Source organism: Osmerus eperlanus, chromosome 14, assembly GCF_963692335.1.
Source record: "Osmerus eperlanus chromosome 14, fOsmEpe2.1, whole genome shotgun sequence".
NCBI classification, from domain to species: Eukaryota; Metazoa; Chordata; class Actinopteri; order Osmeriformes; family Osmeridae; genus Osmerus; species Osmerus eperlanus.
This window is the reverse complement of record NC_085031.1, coordinates 9,752,954-9,775,937: the sequence shown is the minus strand read 5'-3', so window position 1 is coordinate 9,775,937 and position 22,984 is coordinate 9,752,954. Positions and strand designations below refer to the sequence as shown.

Here is a 22,984-nt window from a genome sequence, read left to right as displayed (position 1 = left end):
GGGATGTTGATCCATTTACCTCTCCTAGCGCCTGGCATCCTTAAACCTCCATTTTTTAACCGGAGCAACAAGGCCCCTGGAGGAGACAGCCACCCTCAATTGATGACACCCCTTCCCTCTTCATCCGTCAGCGCGGGGGCGTCCATCTAAAGTACTTCAACAATATGGTGAGGAAATGGGTTAGCAATTCTCTGTGATTCATTGGTGGCGCTTAGCTCGCTAAGTAAATTCCCGACATAGCACCGAAAATATGTACTAGCTGGGGATATTTTCTTGGGCCACACAACTTCAAATGCTCTTTCTACGGGGTTTAAGGAAATTAGGATTAGAATTAGTATTAGGGTTAGAATTCCATCAAGGGTCAAGGTTAGGGTTTGGGTTTAGGGCTAGTACAATTCTGAATGGGAGTGAATTGTCGGTCCTCGCTAGGATAGTACAACAACCCTGTATGTTGTTTGTGTGTGTGTGTGTGGAGTGAGGGCATGTGTGTGTTTGTCATTTTGTGTGTCTTCAGTGCATTAGTCAGGGGTGTTGAAATAATGAAAACAGCTTGAAACATTTCCACATGGCGATGAGCACATAGAAGCTGTGACTTGTCATCCCGATGCATACAGTATCAAGGTTCCTCACACATCATGTCCAAACTAATCAGCTGAAAAACCAGCTTCCCTCATACCCTTGGTGTTATTGCCTTGTTGCTGCAAGGTCAGCCATTTTATGCTTGCACAGAACTTGTTTTTGTTCAAAGTTGTAGCTGTCTGTTCCGTCCAGGCCTGGGTCTAATAAACCATGGGCAACAAAGGCAGAGCCAGCTGACAGCCATCTTACATCAGAGCCCACCCAGCCTTGAGCCTCGTATTCCAGTTTTATAGGAGTCACTGTCCCTGTACCTAACATGAACATGGTCCTAACGCCTCCTGTGAGTCCTCTCATAAATAAATGTGGGGAGAAGGAGGAATATACAGGTTCTCTGACAGAATCGCGTGGCCTCACTATTGTATACATACTGAGGCCTGGAGCCATTTTAAAAGCCACACAGATTTCTCTCCCCCTTCCCTGGCGAAGGAACACTGCTGTGCTATTATCATACAACAACCGGTCTACTGTATATAAAAACAATTACAAGGGACATGCTGATGGTTAAATGCAATTCCTTTTTGCAGTGACGGAGAAAATTAAGGAGAAGTCAAGTTTAGAAAAAAACTCTTTGAATCTCTCATCCCTGACCTTTGTGTGGAAGAGGCTAATAAATGATGAATGGTGTTTCTTCACAATCAAGTGGGCGCGGGCCACTGTAAAGTTTTGATTTATCTCTACTTGATCAGTATAAATGAGAGGTGGAGGAAGATATTACTCATGGAGACTAATTCTTATGAGAAGGACTTTCTTCCTGGGACAAATCAACCTGGCACACACACACACCGGGCCAAGACACGCACACACACACACAAAAGACAATAAATACGCACACAAACAAATGAGGATTTATCCTACGCTTGGTGGAATGGAATGCCTATACTGCCTATAATGCCTAAGAGTGACAGAGAGAGGGATATTGTGGGTTCTGAAACGCCGTTGGGTTCAAAACTTTGTCATCAACACACTTCAAGATGAATGTACTTCCTTGTGCAAAGCCTGTAGATCAGACTTTACTTTTAAAAAGCTGGTGGTTGGGAGAAGGCCTTCGCTAACACCTCCCCCCTCTATAGACCTAGAGATCTTGAACATTGTGTGTAAGACCAGGGAACTCCTCTTTGGTCTAATGGGAAATCCAACAGTCATGGATTCAAGTACCTCCGAGTGAGTTTAGGGGTATGAGTGTAACCATGTTGAATTTGTTAAACTTACATTACTGCTCAATATAAACGGCACTCACGTGCCATCAAAAAGCAAGCTTTTCGGTGGTGTGACTAGTTAAAGCGGTGTTTATGGCACGTGGTCATCGCAAGTCAGAGGACCCGAGTTTGCACCGTAGTATGGGCAGATCAAAGGGAAGCCTCCTGACCAGGGACACGATGACACCTGTTACACCAAGACACACACTCCTCTACTCTCTTGTGAGCGAGCCTAAATATTCATGACTCACCTTGGACCAATGTTGTTGTTTTTTCACAAAAGTATGAAACACAACTCCAATTGTCCTTAATGAAGCCTAATGTCCATAATAGGATGACGGCCAGGTCTACGGCTTTGTCTCTGCAGGCACCCCACATCGCAGGCTTCACACTGTGAATATAATAGACACTTTTGTGGCTGACTGCATTGACATTGGAATTGGCCAGCTGCAGGTTAGTATCATTAGGGGCCCTATGGGGCAAAGCATGGTCCACACAGCTCTATCATTCTCTGAGGAGATGGAGAGAAAAACTGCCAGAGCTCACTCAATTACTGAACAAATCAGTGGGTGGAAACGACCTGTCTGACCCTGTCTGATCGCGTGCATGAACACAGACACACCCCCACACATACAAAAATGGCAAACTCACAACCTCATCACTCATCGATATGACGTAGAGATACTGCACATCCATATTCATGGTTCTAGCTCAAATCAATGAAGCAGCAAGCTGCTGTCATTCTGATCCATTTCCATCCATCTCTCTTTCTCTCAATCCCACTACATCTCTCTTACTCTATCCTTCTCCCTAACTCCTCTCATCTTCTGTCCTTCTACCTGTCTCTCTCTCCCTCCCACTCTCTATTGCTCTTTCCCTATCTCTCCCTCTCTTCCTGTCACCCCCTCTCTCCCTTCTGTTCCCTCTCTCTCGCCCTTTCTTTCTCTTCCTCTCTCTCTCACCCCTATTCCATAATTTCTCCCCACCTCTCCTCCATCTCTTACTTTCCTATGTTGTAGTCTGTTTACAGTTAGTTCAAATCCATCCCCATCCTCTGGCTACTGCTGTGTCTGCTGGTGTAAGCAACTTTCTCACATCATATCCCTGAGGGGAAATGACGGTGAATGACTCAGTGAATGGAATATTAATCTCAAAATGACTCAAAGGATTTTCGCCTTAACTGTAAATAAAGTGTACTGTACATACCACCACAATAATTATATTCCACACACACGAGCATGTTGTCTTTTTGGCTTAGTTTCTTCAGTCGTTTTTAGCACTGCAGCTCTGACTGCATGCTGACAACAAAAGAGATTTTGTGACACAATACACATGTAATTACAGAAGGACATAGAAAACACATTCAAAAACTGCACAGATACATTACTGACTGCCACCCAGCTAGCTACCCTTCTGAAGGATTTAACATGTGGTCAACAACCTCTCATCGATAAAGGCCACTCTCTATTGTGCCTCGCTAAACACCCGTTGTGATACAAATTAATACAGCTGCCTTTTGGAAAGAAGGGACTGAGCAGAGAGAAACTCATTTTCAGTCTCTTAATGAATACTTCACCAGACATCCCAACCTGCAGACTCCCCCCCCCCCCCCCCCCCCCCCAAGTCTCCCGGACCTTCCGGGAGACTTGGGATTTCTGCTTCACTATGCCACCGGCTCGAACCCACTTTTACTGGCACCTGTCAAATAACGTGACTTCCTTCCTTCCTTTCTAGGGGGGGACTGCTTTGATTTGCCCAGAGAACAACAGCCTACTGTACAGTACTGTATAGCAATAACTGTAAAATGTGTAAGGCGAAGCTCACATGGCTTACAACGACAGCACCTCTGTCTGTCTGAGCATACTCTCAAACCAGACATTCAAGTTTCGCAAGTATTTTCTAAGAATACATGTTTGATAACTTTACCCTGTTTCCAGGAAATCAACAAACCAAAAGTAATTCCCCAAACTAATCTCCCTCGTAACTATCTGGAAAACGCATCATTGCAGTAGGTTGAGTTGTCATGGTGATGTGTCGCCGACCGGCACATCGTAAAAAGGCATAGGAGACATGCTCTCTTTAGTTCGAGTAGCTCTACTAGTCTAATGACTTCGAGATAAGATCACTGTGGAAACGGTCTGCGCGGTTGAAGTGCCTTTCTCTCCGCAGTATTTGGGGTCTCTGAGCAGCTGACCTTACGCGTGTACATACGCCTAGCCTACATAAATTATATCAAAATCATCTCTGAAAAAGGCACAAAGGCGCCCTCTCCTGGTTCTGGGATGCAAATGCTCTGTTACCAGCTACGAAACAAAAAGGCATGCGTGGAGTAGTAATATTTGGAAACGTTTGGAACAATAAACAAGCCCTACCCAAATAACCATTAAGTGGTGTATATGCATTGCACTGGAAAACATTTTATCATTCAAATCTTAATAACATCGAGGAATCACATTCAATTTAGCCTACTGTAGAGTACTGGCATAACGCTACTGTTTACAAATTATTCATTACATAGCATATACTGCTGGTATAAATTAGTTATAGCCATTGTGGCAGATCGACGCCAGCAGGTGGCGGTAATAGTTCTGAGCAGCAATATATAAAGGTGCTGTTGTGAGTTTAGCGGCTGGTGCGCAGACCGTAAGCAACACAGAAGTTGCTTCAACCAGGAAATGAGCCCCAGACCCTACAATTAGGCTATGTCACTGAGCAAGGCACTGAACATAACAACACTACTAGACATGCCCGTAGACAGGGGGGTTCGGGTACTTCGAACGAACTGTCCAGATGTTGTTTTACTTCATGATTAAATAGCCTACAAAATGTGTGGAAAACACTGCTAAAACGTCCGCCTTTGAAAAAAAGAATGCATTAGTGTTAGGGTTCAAATGTGCCCTCTCGCGCATGTGTTTAATGTCTACACATCTGTCACACATCTTACACAGGACATAATTGGACCTAAACAGCTTGTCCATAAACTGTTTCTTCATTAGTCTCACAAGGTCATAAAGAAACTGATAAAAGACAATTCCGTACATTGGTACATTTCCAGTAATGAGGATGAATGTGGTGAAGATATCGGTTGTAATCAGATGATGATGATAGGTGTCTTATTGATTTGAAATAGCCTGTGCCCTCTGGTCAAATAGGCATGTGTTAGTAAGAGTGTGTGTGTGCGCGTGTGTGTGTGTCCGTGGGTATCTACCTTTTTCTCGGCACTATGCAGTCTTGGTGTCCAGACCAGACAGTAAAGAAGGATTCTTTACTTGGGAGATTCTGCATTTCTGAAGTGGACCTTCAAGGTGTTTCGTGATGGGGTAGAGGGCAGGGTTTACTCCTGAGCATACAAACTGTTGTTCTGAAAAACACATTTGGGGATTTTTAACTACTCTTCAAGAACGATAGAACTTGGAAGGGAAAGGACGTCTTCCTCTCACAGAACTATATCAACCTTATCTTTTGTTCGATTACCCCTCTGCTGCAATCTGCATGTGTGTTTTCACACAGGCTTAGGTCAACACAGCACTGCCCGAAAGACAAAGAAGAAGAGACCAAGAATAATCTCTGCAACCAGGTTGTTTCACAATTGTTAATCCTGGAATTATAGGTGGACAGGACATTTCCACAACATCTACAGAAATCAATTTATAGGCACATTTTTTGGACAGACATCTTTACAAGTGAAATTTGACTGGGAAAGAAGAGCCTCTGTCCAGTGCCCTCTGACTTGTCCCTGGCCCTTTTTTGACCTCATGCATTTCACTGGGGTCCCTGGCGTGCCACCCCTGGCATTGGGCTGGGGGTGGAGTCTAGGGACATACCTGTGTCTGTTTGCCTGTCTGGTCAGCCTATTGGCTGTGCTAATCTGGTTTCTCCTACGAGAGCTATGATGCTCCATAACCAGACTCTGAGCTCGGCTCAAAAAAAGGTCTTGTAAATACTTCTAAATATTTGATTTAATTCACACCATAGAACCAAAGGAAAAGTTGTGCACTCAACAAGTGAATCAATTGATAATATTGTGGCATAATGTTTGTAAGAAGTCATGTTAACGGTTTAAAGAAATTCGATGTCATGATGTGGCGTGAATTCAATGTAATATCTTAATATGTTGTTATGAAAGTTTTCCTGTAACCATATGCAGTGAGTAATATACGTTCGTTGCAATTAATGTTACAATTTGTAGCTTTAAAAACTCAAATACAGTATCCTTTCCAATTCGGGTTGAGCCTATGACCTAAAAACACAATTTCCCAGACTGCCAGGTTGCTGTGCTGTGAGCGAGGAGGTTAGTCATCTGGGTGTGGCCCGTTTAGACAGTACGGCTGGAGTTAGATTTTCCAAGAATTACAACTCCACCTAAACTCAATAGGCTACTCTGCACCGGAGCTGTCCCTCTCTCTTCATAGATTGTTCACTGTAAATCCCGTGCTGTAACAGTTTCGTCAGTGCCTCCGGTAAGTTTCGATCTCACTTTTTAGACAAAGATTAACGTTACATCTATGTTGAATAAAGTCCTATTTTGTCTTCGAGTGTTTGTGTGTTACCTGGCTGCAGACATGTTAATAATGCCATACACATTCAAATGGTAGGCTATCTTTGTGATGAGAAACGTAGGTTATAGCTAGCTAACTAATAGTCAATAGCTATTTCAAACTTGGATAAAGTGGATATCTAATTTTCGATCATAATGTGAATGTATTTCCCTCACAGACTTATCTCTCTCCGGTCTGGAATCAAACTGAAGTCTACTTTCAACATGGTAAGCTGTCAAACACTTATTAACGTGAAGTTTCATAAGCTGTTGTTATAGTACAAGTTGAAGAAAATGATTAAAAAAAAACATTTATTTATGAAATCGCTTTCCATTTCGTTTGCGCCTGTGTAACTCAATCCATGGTAACGCCCTCACTTCTCCATTAAATAATAATTTGTATTATCTGTGAGTAAAAGGCCGTATGGAAAACATGAATCATTGATTATGCCTACTTTAGTTAGACAGAAAGTAATCCCCTTCCTTCCTGAGAATTAAACAAAAATGTAGGCTATCTCTATACGGCGTTGACCACTAGATCAGTCCCTTTCATTTAACGTTCATGTAACGTTATGTTAACTCAGGAAAAGGACTTTGCTCCTTTAACGGGCACAGTTCATCTCGTTTTGTGCGCGTGTTCAGAGCTGAGGGGCTGCTTTTGGGGAAGCTCAATGACTCATAATCGTGGTTTTTTCTCCATCCCGGCTGGGTCCTCCACCCTGCCTCTTTATTCTTTCTCACTTTATCTAGTTGTCTGTTTTTCTCACACTTATCTCAGGGATCACATATTTTTCCTTCTGCTTAATAAAAAATGTAAACTCTCTCTTTACCTTTCACTCACTCACTCACTCACTCACTCACTCACTCACTCACTCACTCACTCACACCAACACAACCACATGCAAATACACAGCCTGGGAGGAGCCACCAGTAAACAGGCTGGATGTGTTACATGTTTACCTAAAGGCATAATGCTATCCTTCTCCTGGCAACCAGACTCTGTCTCCTTCCTCAGAGACAGAGAGACCAAAAGAGGAAGTTGAAGTTCACTTAAGGTTTGAATTTCAAGGCATCTGTTGAAAGTAAACTGTTTAATCTGCCATATAAACGACATGAGAATGAGCAAACTCTCTGGAACATCTTAAGCAGAGTCAAGCTCTGTTCATCCTGCTCAGGTCAAGCTAACTTACTGAGGGATGAACCAATCCGAGCTGCCATGAGCCCATCCTCTAGTCTGGGGTCAACCTGGGCTGGAAAGACTGAGTGTGTCCATAGCAACGACAGACCATAAATGTGGGAGGGGTGTGGCTAGGCTTGTTCTCCAGATTATTTAAATACAGTGGGGAGAAAGCCGTCAGATAGGGTGTGTGTGGTGGTACCTCATTCTCTGCTGACCCTTTCTAATGTTTCCTATTAATACTTTCTAAAATACTTTTTTTTTTTTTTTTTTTTTTACTTTTTCAACACTCACTCTTACAATGGCCCCCTCTCATTTCATCACTTGTGCTCCCTGCCTCCCCCTCGTTTGTATCAGCAGTGTCTTGACTTGCCTTTCTGGAAACAAACAGAAAAAGAGAGGGGCTAGGGGCTGTGAAATATTTTACTTACAACTGTACTGGCTTAACTAAGGTGGCCAGTGTAATGTTGTAGTCAGGACAGAGAGTGAGGTTGTGGTGAATAGGGTTGAGCTTTGTTCCAGGTGGATAAGGTGGTGTACTCTACACTTCTGTTATTCAATTAGTCTCAATGGCATCTTGATTAGATCTCAGATAGCTTGTGGTGCTGAGTCCTGTGTGTGTGTGTGTGTGTGTGTGTCTGCATCTGTGGGTGTGTTTCTGTATCTGTGTGTGAGAGGGAGATTTTCAGGAGAGTTTGATTTGGTATGACGTTTCTGACAATGACAGACAGAATCCTGGTTGTTATAACGGCTTGTTTTGGGAATTCCAGAAGACAGAATTGGAATTATGTTGGGCTCAGTCAGCTCACTGTCAAAACATTCCTGTGGTTTTCCACTTTAAACAATGCTTCCTACATGTAATAAAGACCACCACCAAATACGCCAGCTATTCTGACACGTTATTTTCCAACCATAATTAAGAAGCTTATTGCACTGTAGCAGTATTATGAGGCTGTATTGTAGTTAAAATACGTTATACTTATAAATGTAGTTGCCCCATCCTACCATCTCCAGCAACATGACTGGATAAAGAGCGTGGGTGTGAATGTGTGTGCTTGCTTGTGTGTGTTCAGTTATTGAGTTGAGTGAGCTGAGTGGTGCAATGGATGCCTATTTGGTGTTGTTGAAGAATATGGCTCTATGGAACAGACACACACACCCATGGTAACCACCACCCTCTTTAGTGATTTACATTTTCCAGCCACTTTAGAACAGGGAGAGATGATGTCCTTTTACGTAGCTTAGAAACAGTTTATAAAGCTGCATTACAGATCTTTCTATTTATGTGAGCATTATGTACAATTTGTCCAACAACTTTATCTAACATCTGGCATTGTTTTTATCACCCTGCTGCTTCCCCAATTAGGACAATAAAACATTTTACCACACCAATAACAGCGAACGCTTGTCAGGCTTTTCTTATCTGGCTGAAATAACCATGATATTACTTTTATCTATATTGGTGTATGTTGCCTCTGGAAACAGCAGATGGAGATAACAGGATTAAACTGCTTTACCTATCATCCACCTCTGTTGTGCTGCTCTGATAGGCCGGCAGAGGAACTGTGAAATCCAGCGGCAACTTCAACGCCAACGCAGATGCTGAGGTTCTGTACAAGGCCATGAAAGGGATTGGTGAGTGTGTGTGTGTGTTGAATATGTGTTTTTGAGTGTGTGAGTGTGACTTCTATTTTATTGGATGTTGTAAAGGATGTGTTTGAGTGTTAATCGATCCACAGTGTTTCCCTGTGGATATTGTAGAGGAGCCAGTGAGTGAGGCTGTCTTTAAGGAGTCTGTCTTTCACCTCACCGGAGCCACATATGTTCTAGAACATGCAGCGTACTAACACACAGAGACTGTTACTATGGTTGCCGTTGCCTGGGGGTGGAAGAGGTAACCTGAGTTGTTGCTGTAGGAACGGACGAGGACGCGATCCTGCAGTTGGTGGTGTCCCGTAGCAACAGCCAGAGGCAGCAGATCAAAGCTTCCTACAAGACCCTCCACGGCAAGGTGAGGGCTCAACATAACCACGCTGCAACCCGACCACAAGGCAACCGTTAGAAGACCCTGCACACCAGAGCCCCAATGCAACCATACCTTCTGGACAGAAGTCTATCAACCTGCACATACCTTAACACAACAACACTATAAGTAGAAACAAAGTCTTAGCACCCCTTTTTATACATCAACCCAACCCACATGTATCCCTCTTTCTTTCTATCTCTCTCACTCTCTCTCTCCCTCCCCTCTCCCCCCTCTAGGACCTGATCAGTGATCTGAAGGGAGAACTGGGGGGAAAGTTTGAGACTCTCATCGTTGCTCTCATGACCGCACCCCTCGCCTATGATGTCAAGTCTCTACACGATGCCATCAAGGTACATGGTTGACTGGATCAATAAGAGATGGACAGACAGACAGGCAGGCAGAAACAGACAGACAGGCAGACAGACATGCAGGCAGAAACAGACAGACAGACAGGCAGAAACAGACAGGCAGACAGACAGACAGACAGACAGGCAGAAACAGACAGGTGGGACCTTCAACCTCTGCCCTCTGCCCTCCAGGGGGCTGGGACAGATGAGACAGTGCTGGTGGAGATCCTGGCCTCCAGAACTTGCCAGCAGGTTAAGGAAATTAATGCTGCCTATAAACAAGGTAATCCCACACGTCCCATGTCATTCCCCTACAGGATCATGGCAAGCAGAGAATGAGAACGTGTGTGTTTGTTTCAGAGTATGACCATGACCTGGAGAAGGACATAGCAGGAGATACCTCAGGTCACTTCCAAAGGCTGCTGGTCATTCTGCTCCAGGTATGGTTGACCTCTCCTCTCCTCCTCTTTCCCCTCCTCCTCTTTCCTCCCTTCCTCTCCCCTTCCCTTGTCTTCTCTCCGACCCTCATCCCATCTCCTCGTCCTCTCCTCTAACAACTTATTTGTCTTCACAGGCCAGCAGGCAACAGGGAGTACAGCAGGGGAATGTGGAGGCTGATGCTCAAGTAAGTGTGTATGTAAATAGTAGGTTTCTGAGATATGGGTCAGACTCCAGACTGCACTGCTGTCTCTATGGCCCCATTGAGCAATGTTTTGCCCACAAATGTGTGACCATCACATGTAAGAATTTCACAGAAATGTCACTTTCACTTGGAATGTATGTGAAAGAGAGAGAAAGAGAGATGGGAATTAAGGAAGAATAGAAATTCATCCAAGTGAGTTGGGATCCATAGTGTCGTGATTATGTTATTGCAGTTGAACATTTTCAGCTTAGTCGAGGGAATATTTATTACATTTACATTTAGTAGACGCTCTTATCCAGAGCGACTTACAGTAAGTACAGGGACATTCCCCCCCGAGGCAAGTAGGGTGAAGTGCCTTGCCCAAGGACACATTGTCATTTGGCACGGCCGGGAATCGAACTGGCAACCTTCAGATTACTAGTCCGATTCCCTAACCGCTCAGCCACCTGACTCCCAATTTATATCTGCAGTCACTCGTCCTTATCGCCTGTAAGATGACGCTGTGTGTTTGGTTTAAGGCCCTGTTCCAGGCTGGAGAGAAGAAATTTGGCACCGATGAGCAGGAATTTGTCACCATCCTGGGAAACAGGAGTGCAGAGCACCTGAGGAAAGGTGTGTGTGTGGATGGGAGGGGGAAGGGGGGGGGGGGATAATGCAGGTGAGTCAAATATTGAAGGTGTGTCTGTGTTGCAGTGTTTGATGCCTATATGAAGCTGTCGGGGTATCAGATTGAGGAGAGCATCAAAAGAGAAACTTCTGGAAACCTGGAGAACCTGTTGCTGGCCGTGGGTAAGACACACAACCTCACTCACACACAGTGCCGGTCCTTGCTATAGGCGACATAGGCAGCCGCCTAGGGCGGCATGATGCAATTTCCCAAGTGATGCAATTTCCCAAGTGTATGCAACTAAATTAACCCTCCTGCTGTCCTTGAGTTTCAAACGCACGACCAGCAGATGGCGCCAACCACGGCACGTCATATGTCCACGTTGTGGTTGGCGCCTGAGGGGGGGGGGGGGGGGTAAACCTTGCCTAGGGCACCAAGTGTGCTAGGACTGCTCACACACACACACTGTATCTCTTATACAGACATTCTAAAGTAGTACTACTAATTCTCTCTCCTCACATCATCTTCGTCCATCTCTAACCTGTAGTGAAGTGTGCTAGGAGTGTGCCAGCCTACTTTGCTGAGACTCTCTACAACTCCTTAAAGGTAAGCAGATCAATCAATAGCAGCACTATATGACGGTAAGTAGACATGTTAGTGCTTGAAAATCTGACAAAAAGAACAATACTTAATGTGTTGTCATATATGTTTGTATGAGTTTTATGAAACACACGGTATGTGTGTGTGTCCCAGGGGGCAGGAACTGAAGACCAGACCCTGATGAGGGTGATGGTGTCTCGTAGCGAGGTGGACATGATGGACATCAGAGCAGAGTACAGGAAGATGTTTGCCTGCTCTCTTCACTCCATGATCAAGGTACACACTTGCACACACAAGATCACAGTCTCACAAATCTGCTCTCTCTCTCACACACACACACACACACTGTTCCATGTGAATGCACATGCAGAAACTCACACTGTCTGGCTGTGTGTGTTACAGGGTGACACCTCTGGTGACTACCGCAAGACCCTGCTTCTGCTCTGTGGCGGGGACGATGCATAACCATGTAGGTGAACCTAACCATCTGGAGGGTCCTCAAAACGCTTCTGCTCTGAGTAGCCCCACTGGCTGTCAATCACCTGTCATCCAATAGAGAAGCCACAACAAAGCTTTGTGATTGGCTGTGAATGGGACGATGTCCTTCCACGTCTTTAGCCCAAAATAATTTGATATCCAACTCCAAGGTAGCTAATCCAGTTAATAATGACTCTTACATGAAGCTTTTAACCCACTAATATGCTTAACATGATTAACATGAAGTTGGTGCTCTCAGGCATTATTTAGTCTTAGCTTAGTGTTTTGTACTGTTTCTAAGGTCTACATCAAAGAACATTCCACAGCGAAAATAAATGTTGCAATCAACATGGTGTCTCTAAATGTATTTATTTCTGTGTCTTCAACTCCACAACTGAACTGCAATCTCACACACCTAATTCTCGTTTTACTCAATCACTTTCCACAGAGTTAATAGAACCTCTACGATGTGTTTTAACTAACTTTCATGTGAATCATCATATGGAGAGAGAGAGATCTAAGAGCATTAGAACAGACAATGAAGTTCAGATGTAGAGTTAATGTGATAATGTGCATTGACACACTCTGTCCACTAGGGGAAGCTAAAACACTATGAATGGAACACGGGGAGGCTAACCATGTCTCTGATTAGAAACACTCAATAAATTAGCTTTTAAAATCACCAGATGATTTGCATTACACGCTCTTCAGTACTATAATAGAATAGACACATATATTGTGTCTACCCATAAGTGCATCAATGATGTTTGCAATAATGAAAGGTTTTTGGTTTTGCAGTAGCAGTACAATAATGTGTCTGGGAATAGAGAGACAGCATTCAAATATAGAAAATATATAGAAAAGCAGAAATCCTATTCAGCTGTGAACTGATGTGTGTGTGTGTTCATGGCGACATGTTTCAGCACGAATGAAAGTGTAATAGACCAACAGGATGTCCTTTGGGTGAGGGAGTATTACTGGCTGCCACATTATTCTTTAGTGCCCACGCCTCAAACATACATACACACACCTGTGCCAATAGTGTCAAGAAAGGTTGTGTCCTAGCCCATGATACAAATCTTTCCATATTGCTTTGGGTAAACACCAGAGACTCTAAGGTAAACACCCATCATGTGGTCATGTTTGTGAGTACCCAGATACAGTAGTTCTCAAACTTCAGATCTCACACGCAATGTTAAGCCTTTGATTGTTGGGATCCTTCATAAGATCTCAAAGTGAAAGCTGCATATAAGATATAGATATTAGTATTTAGTATTAGTGTAGTACAGCCAGTTTATACCCAGTTTTTATCCTGAAGGATAAAGGACACCACATTAGCTTCACTACTAGACTAACAGACAAAAACAAAAGCCAGATTTTTTCATTAAACTGCTTGTCAGTGGAGATTCACCAGTGAGAAGGCTTCTTCGTAACACAAGGCTGTACATATATATCCAGAAATGTGTGTCTGATATAAGTTCATAACTCTTCATAACTAACTAGGAAGTGAATGAGTTACAGTGAATGATTGATTATTCATCAACTATCTAAGTAATGTTTACCATAGATTTTAGATAATGTAGGTTTCTTATGGTTCCATGATAACGTGGGCGGCATTTCCTCTGTGTGTGTGTGTGTGTGTGTGTATGTGCGTGTGTGTTCAGTCACCTCAGTTCCTGTTACTCTGAACTTGAACTCTAAACGGAGTCCCTAACTGTCATTTGTTGTTGCAGAGGCCATTGCCCTTGATTGCTGCCGCGATTGTTACAGCTAGCCAATAACTGTGGGCAACCAGCAGGGCATGGGGTCAGGCCACATCGAGCCACGGGAAGAACAATACCTCTAACTCCTCCTACCGCCCAGTGTGTGTGTGTGTGTGTGTGTGTGCGTGTGCGTGTGCGTGTGTACGAGAGGCAATAGGTCATCTTTGCAGGTCACACTTTACACTTCAGTAATGATGAGGTCACTGAATTTTGTTTTGAAGTTTTATTTCCTTCCACTCCAAAGCCCCTAGCCCCCACTCCACCAGCCCTGAACTGAGCCGATTAACTTCACACAATCAATAATCTGAATTGATTCAAGCTGATGTTTTTCTTCAAGTTCCTTAAACAGATTGAGCTTTTATCTTAATAGATAGCCACACACTATCAACATACAGTGGCTTCAGAAAGTATTCATACTCTTTCACTTTAAGGTTTTATTTTATATGTTGTAAGTATAATTGTAAATTGACAAAATTGTTTTTGCCCATTAATCTAAACTCAATTACTCATAATGACAAAGTGAAAACAAGATCTTAGACATTTTCTTTGCAAATTTCTAAAAAATACAACCTACCATAGCTATCAAACAGTAAATCCACAGCTAGGGTGAGCACAGAGTCAAGAGATTGGTTGCTGAGGATGGTGACTGCAGCCTGTTCTACTTCACTAATACTTGGGTTATGCCTATACTGTCATGATAAACAGGAGGTTCAGCTTGTCTGGCCAGACTAATCTGTTGCAAGGTCCGACAGGCACTTGTGGCACGTCAAACTTTCACAAATACTCTTTCATTCATCCTTGCACATTCTTTCTTTCTCTTATTCTCGCATTCGTCATTGCTATTCTCCCTGTGTTTTCCTTTCTCTGTCTCTAACACGCATGCAGGAACAAACATGCAACATTTGATATTGATGGCTCTGCCGTTCATCACATCGTGTTTGTACTTGTCGTGAAGAAGACATGAGGCCTCAAAAGACGCTGGGAGAAGTGTGCACTCTAATCACATAATGGTCTTGTGTGTGATGTTTTGTTAAGAGGATCTGGACATTTCCTCTCTATGTGAAAGAACATGAAGAGACTTGCAGCTCCCTACAAGTCTGATCCTACAAAGAGAGAGAACGGAAGAAGACAAAGACAAGTGAAGGAAAGAGGGCTTGGGGGAGTTCATATCCGGATGGGACAGGTGGTGAGTTGGCGGCTGTCGGAAAAGACCAGAAAGATGGAATTCCATAGGACTGTCATGGGAATGCCCCTTGGCCCACTCCAGAGGGAAACACTGGGGGGTTCTGGGCTTTGACACATCTTCGTGAAACCATGCACCATATGTGCATGTCTAAACGTCCTGCTGCATATTGTCTGGACGCAGGCTGTAACTGGTCATAGAACAAATGTTGTTAACATGGGAATTAAACAGATGTCCTACATCAGATTGAGATACAAATCTGCTGATCAATCAACGTTTTGCAGCAATAGTTCTTTTGATTTGGGCTTTAGGTGTATATAATGTGACCTTGTCCGTACCCTAACCTTCACAGTGCTGCCCTAACATTAACCAGTACCCAAACCCTTACCATGACCTCTAAATATAGTTAATCCTCAAAAGAGCAATCAGGCAAGTTATGATGATATATATTTTCCTCCAGTCAAAACCTCCCACGGTAATATTCTTTTTCTTGTGCATATGTAGCTCTGTTGATTTGGATCCAATACATGAGTGTGTGTGTCAAACCGATACTTCTCTGACTTGACACTGCTTCTTAGAACATTCCAAAGCCAACCACCTGATAATGATATGGAATCAGTGAATTATAGCAGCTTAAACACACACACACACACAAATGTAAACTGTATCTGCTAAACTTACATTTGGCTTAAGATTTGCCTCCTCTCCAGAAGAGAGTCATTTGTTTAAACTACAAGCTCCTGCTGCAGAGGACCCTAGATGGCACGCTCTCACACACACACACACACTCTCACACACACACTCACTCACTCTCACACACACACTCACTCACTCTCACACACACACACACTTCCATGTCTTTGGAAGAGGGGGCAGAGAGGAAGATAATGGAATGTGGCAGGACTGATTTAACTACAGAGAAAGAGAGAGGGGGAACGAGAAACTAGGAGACAGAGAGAAGAAAAAGTTCAAAGGCATGTGCTCAGAAAAAAAGTTTAGGAATTAAGAGTAGTTTCCCTCTCTGTGAAGCGATTGTCCTTCTGTCATTCTACTCTGCAAAGAAGAAACTGTTCCCGTAAGACACTTTTCAAAGATCACACACACACACACAGTGCATTTGCTTTGAGTGTTCAAGGTCGACAGACAGAGTGAAGGGCGTGACTGAATGGAACAGGCCCAGGGAGAGCACGAAGGGCAGAGGTCACATGTCCATCTCTCACCTGTGACCTTTCCCTTGAACAACTTCCTTTCTGTCTGATGAAGTGCTGACAACTTAATGTCAGTCTTCAAAGAGTGAAATTCATAGAGTGGAAGGAAACTAAAGTGTATGTGTGAGTGAGTATGTGTTTTTACAAACACAGACAACCAGACACACTGACTATGGTACTCATACCCTATATATTCAAACAGAAGCCACAACCTTATACAGCTCTTATATAACTCTTAACAGCTCTCCTGTGTGTATTTGTGAATCTTTGTGGATCCATGTGTGAGTACCTCTTTGTGTGAGTGTGTGTGTGTTCATAACACAGCTGGTTGCCGTCTCTGTGAAAGTAATTAGAGAGAGGAGGAAACAGGAGATGTACCCTCATATACCCTTACATCTGGTCGCTAACCTACACAGCGTTTGTGCGTACATGTGTGTGTGTGCAACACATCTGTGTGTGTCCATGTGGGAGTGTGTTATATTTACAGCTACAAGATGTTCTCACCTGATTATACCTCAACTAACCAGCAAACATAATACTCTCTCCAACACTTCCACACACACACACACCCTTATCTGTAAACCAATCCCATGTGAGGCACCCTTTCCCAAAAGCATGTCATCTTAACAACTGCTTGGCTGGAAGAGACAAAAGGAGAGGGGAGTGAGGATAAGACTATTGTCTAATGCTCTCCTTAGAGGCCTCCACTGAATGTGTAGTGTACGTGTGTGTGTGTGTGTGTGTGTGTGTGTGTGTGTGTGTGTGGGTGTGTGTGTGTGTGTGTGTGTGTGTGTGCGTGTGTTTATGTGAGTGGGATACTCTTTGGGAAGTCTGTCACGAAGTGTTTGGTCTTTCATACCTATGCGGGACATAATGGTCGGCTATATCCAAATCAAACAGACACACACTCACACACAAAGAACCACAGTCACACACACACACTTTAACACACATACAAATATAGACACACGCTCTCTCTCTCACACACACACACACATTTTGTCGACTTTACCAGAGCATGTTTCTACCTCATTTTTGAGCGCGCGAGTAAAGGAACTCCCGGTACCCAGCTTAAACGGGCTAACACAAACACGCTCTGTATCAAAATACACCCCTCAAAATCCTTTGCAACTATATGGTACATAAGTATCTGAGTCAGGCTAACATAAAGAAACAACTTGAATAAATAGAAAACATTTATTTTCGAAAAATAAATACAGTATATGTGTATTTGCAGCAACAGTATGATTTGAGAATAGTTGTTGATCATGATATAGTAGCCAACAGTGGAGTTCTTATTACATCGATTTACTGGTTATTATAGTTATGCCTTCTCAAGTGTTCTTGGGGCTACATAAACAGCGCAGCTACCCAAAAAAAATAACCAGGATACTAATTCCCCACAAGTCAATGAAACTGTCAATTAATCTCGGAATGACTTTAGTCTGGTCCACACGCACGCACTTAACAGTCTCCGCTTTGCAACATGGAGAAAAAGAAAGTGCACAGGCTCGCCCATGAGTTACTGCAATATTCCTCCGCGAGCTTCTGCTGGTCCACGCGCTCCGTACATGAGCTACCTTTGCTGTGCCTCACCGGTGGCGTAGTGGTTGTGGTAGCCATGGCGTTGGTACGGGGAATCTTCTGGGGGCTCACTGTGTCGCTGGGCTGGCGAGCTGCGGAATGAATCGAGCCGATGTCCAGTTTGAAGTGCGCATCCGGAGTAGCGCGCTTGCACATGCCTGCTTTAACCAGTGCACGTTCATCCTGGCAAAGCTTTCGCTGCAACTTTTTTAGCGCGCGAGCAACCTGCTTCCAGTAGCCCGCTGGATTGGTACCGAATCCTGGACAGGTAGTGGGTTTCGCGTTGTAGTCGCATCTTAATTCAGTGAGTCCTCCGGTAACTTGCGCTTCGGGGTTCTTGCAAGTAACCGCTAACGTAACTGTTTCCTTGCCACGCACTGCCCATGTACACTGCAGTTTATCCTTAGTGGAAAATTTTCCTTTCGTCGCGGCCCTCTCCGTCCTGCTTGGCGCAGCGTTGGGGGATTGCTCTGATTTTTCGCTGCCTCCTTTGCCTTTGCGTCCCTTTCCATCCCCTTTGCCAATGGACACTAAGACCTGCTGAGCGAGGCAAGCTACGAACAACCAGAGCGCGAGGGTCCTCAAGAATAGCATTTTGTACGGAAATTAAGTGACCTATGAAAAGAGATAAATATCATCTATTTTTAAAAGTTGTGTATGCCATGTGCTTGAGTGGCTTCTCCCACAATGCGTGGATTTTGTTCCATCTAGCACTATCAAACACAAATTAAAATGTATTAAACATTGATGTTCTAGAAAGGACACGTTTGACAAAAAGATATACTCTGCATTATTCTGGAGCATGTAGGATGCTTTACTTACCGACAATAACAGGGTTTCCACGTGCGTAAAGTACGATGTTGTGGCTCTTGTGTGTAGCACGCATCTAGTATTTATAGATCCTGCAACACGCCCATCTTTCCCGCTCTAAACACACGCGCACACACACAAAATACAATGTACGCGCTCTAGATGTTTTCCTAGTGCGCGCGAGAATCAAAGAAGGATTTTCTTTGCTGGTGGTTTAAAGCCTGACATGACACGTCCAGTCTCCCTACAAAGAGCGTCACAAACACACGCCTACACACACACACGCCTCAGGTGCAGTAGTGCTTAGTTTCAATGGAGTGGATTTAGGAGCGTATAATTGAGTGTTTAATTACACTTGCATTAGTTTAAAGCTATTGGAGTAAAACATGCAAAAAAAATGCCTTGACCCTATTCTGACCTAAGGGAGTGTGTGTGCAGGGGGGGTCTCTCGTCTTTTATCACCTCTACTCCTAAATATCTCCCCCTTTGTTTTTTCTCTCCTCATCCCAGTTTTTCTCTTTATTCCCAAATCTAGGATCCCCATGGCAACTTGAGGAATGCAGCCGTTTTTAGGTGGAGGCGTGGCTTATGAACCAAGCCACTGACACAATGCGTGTGTGTGGGCTCGCGCGCAACGATGTATGGCTGCGGGGTATACCTTAATCACTCTGAGACCCGAGCCCATGTTCTCTAAAGCTGAGCGGTTGCATGTGTGCGGAAGTGCTTGAAGTTGACCGCAGAGGCCTAAATGTGCCTGCGCGGTGTTCCAGAAATACTTACGCTACGATCAGGATTTGCGCTCTCACTCAGAGTGAGAGAGTGAGAGAGTGAGAGAGAGAGAGAGAGAGAGAGAGAGAGAGAGAGAGAGAGAGAGAGAGAGAGAGAGAGAGAGAGAGAGAGAGAGAGAGAGAGAGAGAGAGAGAGAGAAAGAAAGAAAGAAGGAGGGGAGAGAGATTTGGATTAAGATAACTGTGAGAGTATCGAAGAAGATGTAGGGGAAGGGGACAAATAACTGAATTCCTGCCAGTCTGAGTCTACTGTCAAACGTAATATTTTGCTTCTGAGAACTGAAAACCAGCTGCCTGCTTGCGTTCTTGGCAGTGCAGCGCTTCCAAGTGGTGAACATTGGTACAGAGGGAAATTGGCAAAGTCATAAATCTGACAAACTGTTTCTCCTTCATAAGACCAATTGTACTTGTATTGACTATAATTTTCTTTATACAATTCTAATGGCATGCTACATTGTAAGATTATAAAAAATACTTACAGACTGCTTAACATCCGCCCAAAACGAAGCATGTGCAAGTTGTTATGAACTGTTCAGTCATTCTACACTGAGATGTAGCTAGGTTACAGTTTCGAGTCCTGTCTTATTGTATTAGTTTACGACCTCGCAGGTTCCAACATGCAATCAGGTAACGTACATTTTAAAACAAATCTGGACGCTATGTCTTCCTGCCATTTCTGATTTACACCTGTTCCACATTAATGTCCGATAATTAGAAACCACTGTGTCATCAAACAAATAAGTCCTTCATATGTATTCCATTCTGCTATACAATATTTACCTGTTTAGGCTACGATAATGTAAATTCTATTAGAATTGTATAGTGTCTCCAAAAGATCTGCCACTGTAAATTATTATATCACTAATTAATTCAGTTGTATGTACGACTGCTTAAATATTCAGCCCTTGCAGCCTATCCTGGAGTCGGGATTTTAGAGCGCACACTACCAACCGTACCGTTGGAGCCTGCCTACAAACCTCTCTGCTTTCATATTTGAGATTTCACAGTCATAGCACAGTTTTAGGGGGCGACACGCTCTGTGACTTAGCTTTCACAGGCTACCTATGCATAGATAATTAATCTTACGGTGGTAGTTGAGACAAGTGCGTTGAGACAAGTGCGACTGTTATACCAAGAAGGCACTGTTAAAAGCAAAAAGGGGCTTAAATAAAAATTTAATAATATGCATGAGAAAAAAAATACACAATTGAAACAAGGCAGGACAAGTTGAGGATACAGGAGAAAAAGTCCCCATTCTAACTTTATTTTGTTTACATTCACAATTTTGTATCTTAAACTTTATTGCTCACTTTTTTAGTTTATTCTCCATGTTTTCAGATTATGTGTGTTAGCGTGACATGACGTGGGAATATTACAGAATATACAAATAAAATCACAAGTCTCATATCTACTGTTATCTGTGTGTCTGTGTGTCTGTGTTTGTGTGTGTCACAGTATTTATTTGATGATTCATGTACAAAGAGATGTGGTGAATGAGCAGAAACAAAGAGAAACAACAACACACTAAAACGTTGAACAGACGTTAGATTGTGATCTACTGCAGTTGGTTGTTTTGGGGTGTTTGAGGTGAGTAGGAGGGCTTGTGGACACAGGGCTGTGCTCCCCAGCCCTCCACACACCACCACCCCACGCCCTCATGTTAGCTGGTGTTACTCTCTGTCGATGAAGTTACAAACCCTGCTGCGTGAGAAAGAGAGAGTAGCCTCAGTACATTCAACTAGTAATAGGATCTTATATTTTTACTGGTGCTTTCAAGTAAACTTTATATTAAAATCAAAATAAACAATACAGAAACAACATATTCATCAACAGTCTTTGTGATGCAGTTCAAAGGTAGGAGAGAAGAGAAAGAGAGAAAAATAGAGAGTGAGAGAAAATTCTAAATCCAATGTTGACAACTTCCCTGAACTCAACAGTAGAACTATCTGTAGTTTGCTGCACTGGTGAGGCTGTGAATGAATGCCTCAGTAAACTATCAGTGTTCAAAAATCTCATACCATGGGTCTACTTTAAATCTATCATTCAGCTAAGTAGTTTACACTCCCGATACCACCACCACCATACAGATGTCTCAAACTTCAACCTGCAGAGCTCTGTGCCATTCCCGACTCCCTCTTTCTCACACGAGCCAGTTTACCTTTTACAACCCAAATTCCATTCTCGGTCGCTTCCTTCATCCATCCCTCTGTTCTCTCCCTCTCCATATCTCTACCAGTGTCTCCTCCCCTGCTCTGCGTCTTTCACCAAGTCTTTATGACATGATTCTCCCTCACATACCTGTGTTCTGCCTACCTGTGTTCTGCCTACCTGTGTTCTGCATGTGTTCTGCATGTGTTCTTGTGTTCCATTAGTTCTGGAACCAGCTGATGAAGTAGGTGCAGATCCCTTTGAAGCTCTTCCAGCAGTACTCCTGTGCCAGGCGGGATGCCTTGGCGTCAGGCTGCTCCGTGGGCTTGGTGGTGGTCTTCCCAGGCTTGACTGTGGGCTTCTTGACAGGGCCCTTGCCAGGCTGGGGCTTGGCAGGCTGGGGCTTGGCAGGCTGGGGCTTGGGCTGGGCTGGGGAGGCCTTGGTGGCAGCAGGCTTGGACTGGGAGGTAATGGGTTTGCGCTCCACGGCGGGTTTGGCAGGCTTAGGGGTGGTGGTTTTGGGCCAGGATGCCAGGAAGGTCATGTGGGCTTCCTCAGGGTACTTCTTACACATCTGGGGGCGGAAGACTTTGGGTCCCTGGCACGCATGGTTCTGCTTGCGCATGTCCCACATCAGCTGGGTGAAGTAGTGGCGAGGGTTGGTGTTGTAGGCGCGGCAGAGGTTAGGCTTGCCCTGGAAATCACAGTAGTAAGAACGCCCCTGGCTCTGGCCCTGGCTGGGACCTTTGCAGGACACTCTAAGGCGGGTGTAGTCCCCTGCGCCGGACACCACCATGGTGCAGGCATCCTTGGCTTTGGTGTTGAACCTGATGGGGTCGTCCCAGATGCTACGCGGTTGCTGCTGCTGCGCCGCCGGCTGCTTGTTGTCGTTGCTATTGTTGTTCTGTGCGTGCGACACACACACGCCGGCCGCTAGCACCAGCAGCAACGCTCTCACCCCGGCTCTCATGATGACGGCGACCGTGGTAATGGATAGCAGTGGTTTGAATGTATGTGTGAGTGTGTGTGCACTGAAGGTTGAGGTGTGCAAGAGTAGCCGGCGGCCACGTTTGGGTTTATAAAGGATCGGGCTACAAAGAAGGCATTCAGGTGGGCTAGTAGGGGGGGGGATGCAGCCCAAAAAACCCTACACAAACACGCACACACATTCACGCATACACTCACAACTCCATAAGTCCCAGAAAAAAAACATGCCCCACTGCCACCCCTTATTGCGCTGTGACCAATCTT

At 44.2% G+C, this 22,984-nt stretch overlaps 3 protein-coding genes across 7 annotated transcripts; 1 reads left to right on the top strand and 2 right to left on the bottom strand.

Annotated features, from left to right (window-relative positions):
• Positions 1-6,139: 6,139 nt before the first annotated feature.
• anxa5b (annexin A5b) lies at positions 6,140-12,599 on the top strand. 2 transcript variants are annotated; one of them, XM_062477362.1, is made up of 13 exons: positions 6,140-6,295; positions 6,552-6,600; positions 9,100-9,184; positions 9,466-9,560; positions 9,812-9,925; positions 10,115-10,205; positions 10,283-10,362; positions 10,497-10,547; positions 11,084-11,177; positions 11,259-11,354; positions 11,720-11,778; positions 11,926-12,048; positions 12,175-12,599. In XM_062477362.1, the coding sequence occupies exons 2-13, from the start codon at positions 6,598-6,600 to the stop codon at positions 12,235-12,237; spliced, it is 954 nt and encodes a 317-aa protein (XP_062333346.1). In that variant the 5' UTR covers positions 6,140-6,295; positions 6,552-6,597; the 3' UTR covers positions 12,238-12,599. The 2 variants fall into 2 exon arrangements, with proteins under 2 accessions (XP_062333346.1, XP_062333347.1); XM_062477363.1 differs by lacking the exon at positions 10,497-10,547.
• Positions 12,600-17,586: 4,987 nt separating this feature from the next.
• LOC134033281 (fibroblast growth factor-binding protein 1-like) lies at positions 17,587-20,217 on the bottom strand. 2 transcript variants are annotated; one of them, XM_062477381.1, is made up of 2 exons: positions 20,065-20,217; positions 17,587-18,602 (listed from the first exon to the last, which is right to left on the bottom strand). In XM_062477381.1, exon 2 carries the CDS (start codon positions 18,579-18,581, stop codon positions 17,868-17,870), a length of 714 nt encoding a protein of 237 aa, XP_062333365.1. In that variant the 5' UTR covers positions 18,582-18,602; positions 20,065-20,217; the 3' UTR covers positions 17,587-17,867. The 2 variants fall into 2 exon arrangements, with proteins under 2 accessions (XP_062333365.1, XP_062333364.1); XM_062477380.1 differs by lacking the exon at positions 20,065-20,217 and adding an exon at positions 18,810-18,973.
• A 590-nt stretch (positions 20,218-20,807) lies between these two features.
• LOC134033277 (fibroblast growth factor-binding protein 2-like) lies at positions 20,808-22,776 on the bottom strand. Of its 3 annotated transcripts, none has more exons than XR_009932104.1 (2): positions 21,899-22,776; positions 20,808-21,286 (listed from the first exon to the last, which is right to left on the bottom strand). XR_009932104.1 is itself a non-coding variant. In XM_062477375.1 (2 exons), the coding sequence occupies exon 1, from the start codon at positions 22,701-22,703 to the stop codon at positions 21,954-21,956; it is 750 nt and encodes a 249-aa protein (XP_062333359.1). In that variant the 5' UTR covers positions 22,704-22,776; the 3' UTR covers positions 20,808-21,286; positions 21,914-21,953. The 3 variants fall into 3 exon arrangements, 2 of the variants coding, with proteins under 2 accessions (XP_062333359.1, XP_062333360.1); XM_062477375.1 differs by having other exon boundaries at positions 21,914-22,776; XM_062477376.1 differs by having other exon boundaries at positions 20,808-21,283; positions 21,914-22,776.
• Between the last annotated feature and the right edge of the window lie 208 nt (positions 22,777-22,984).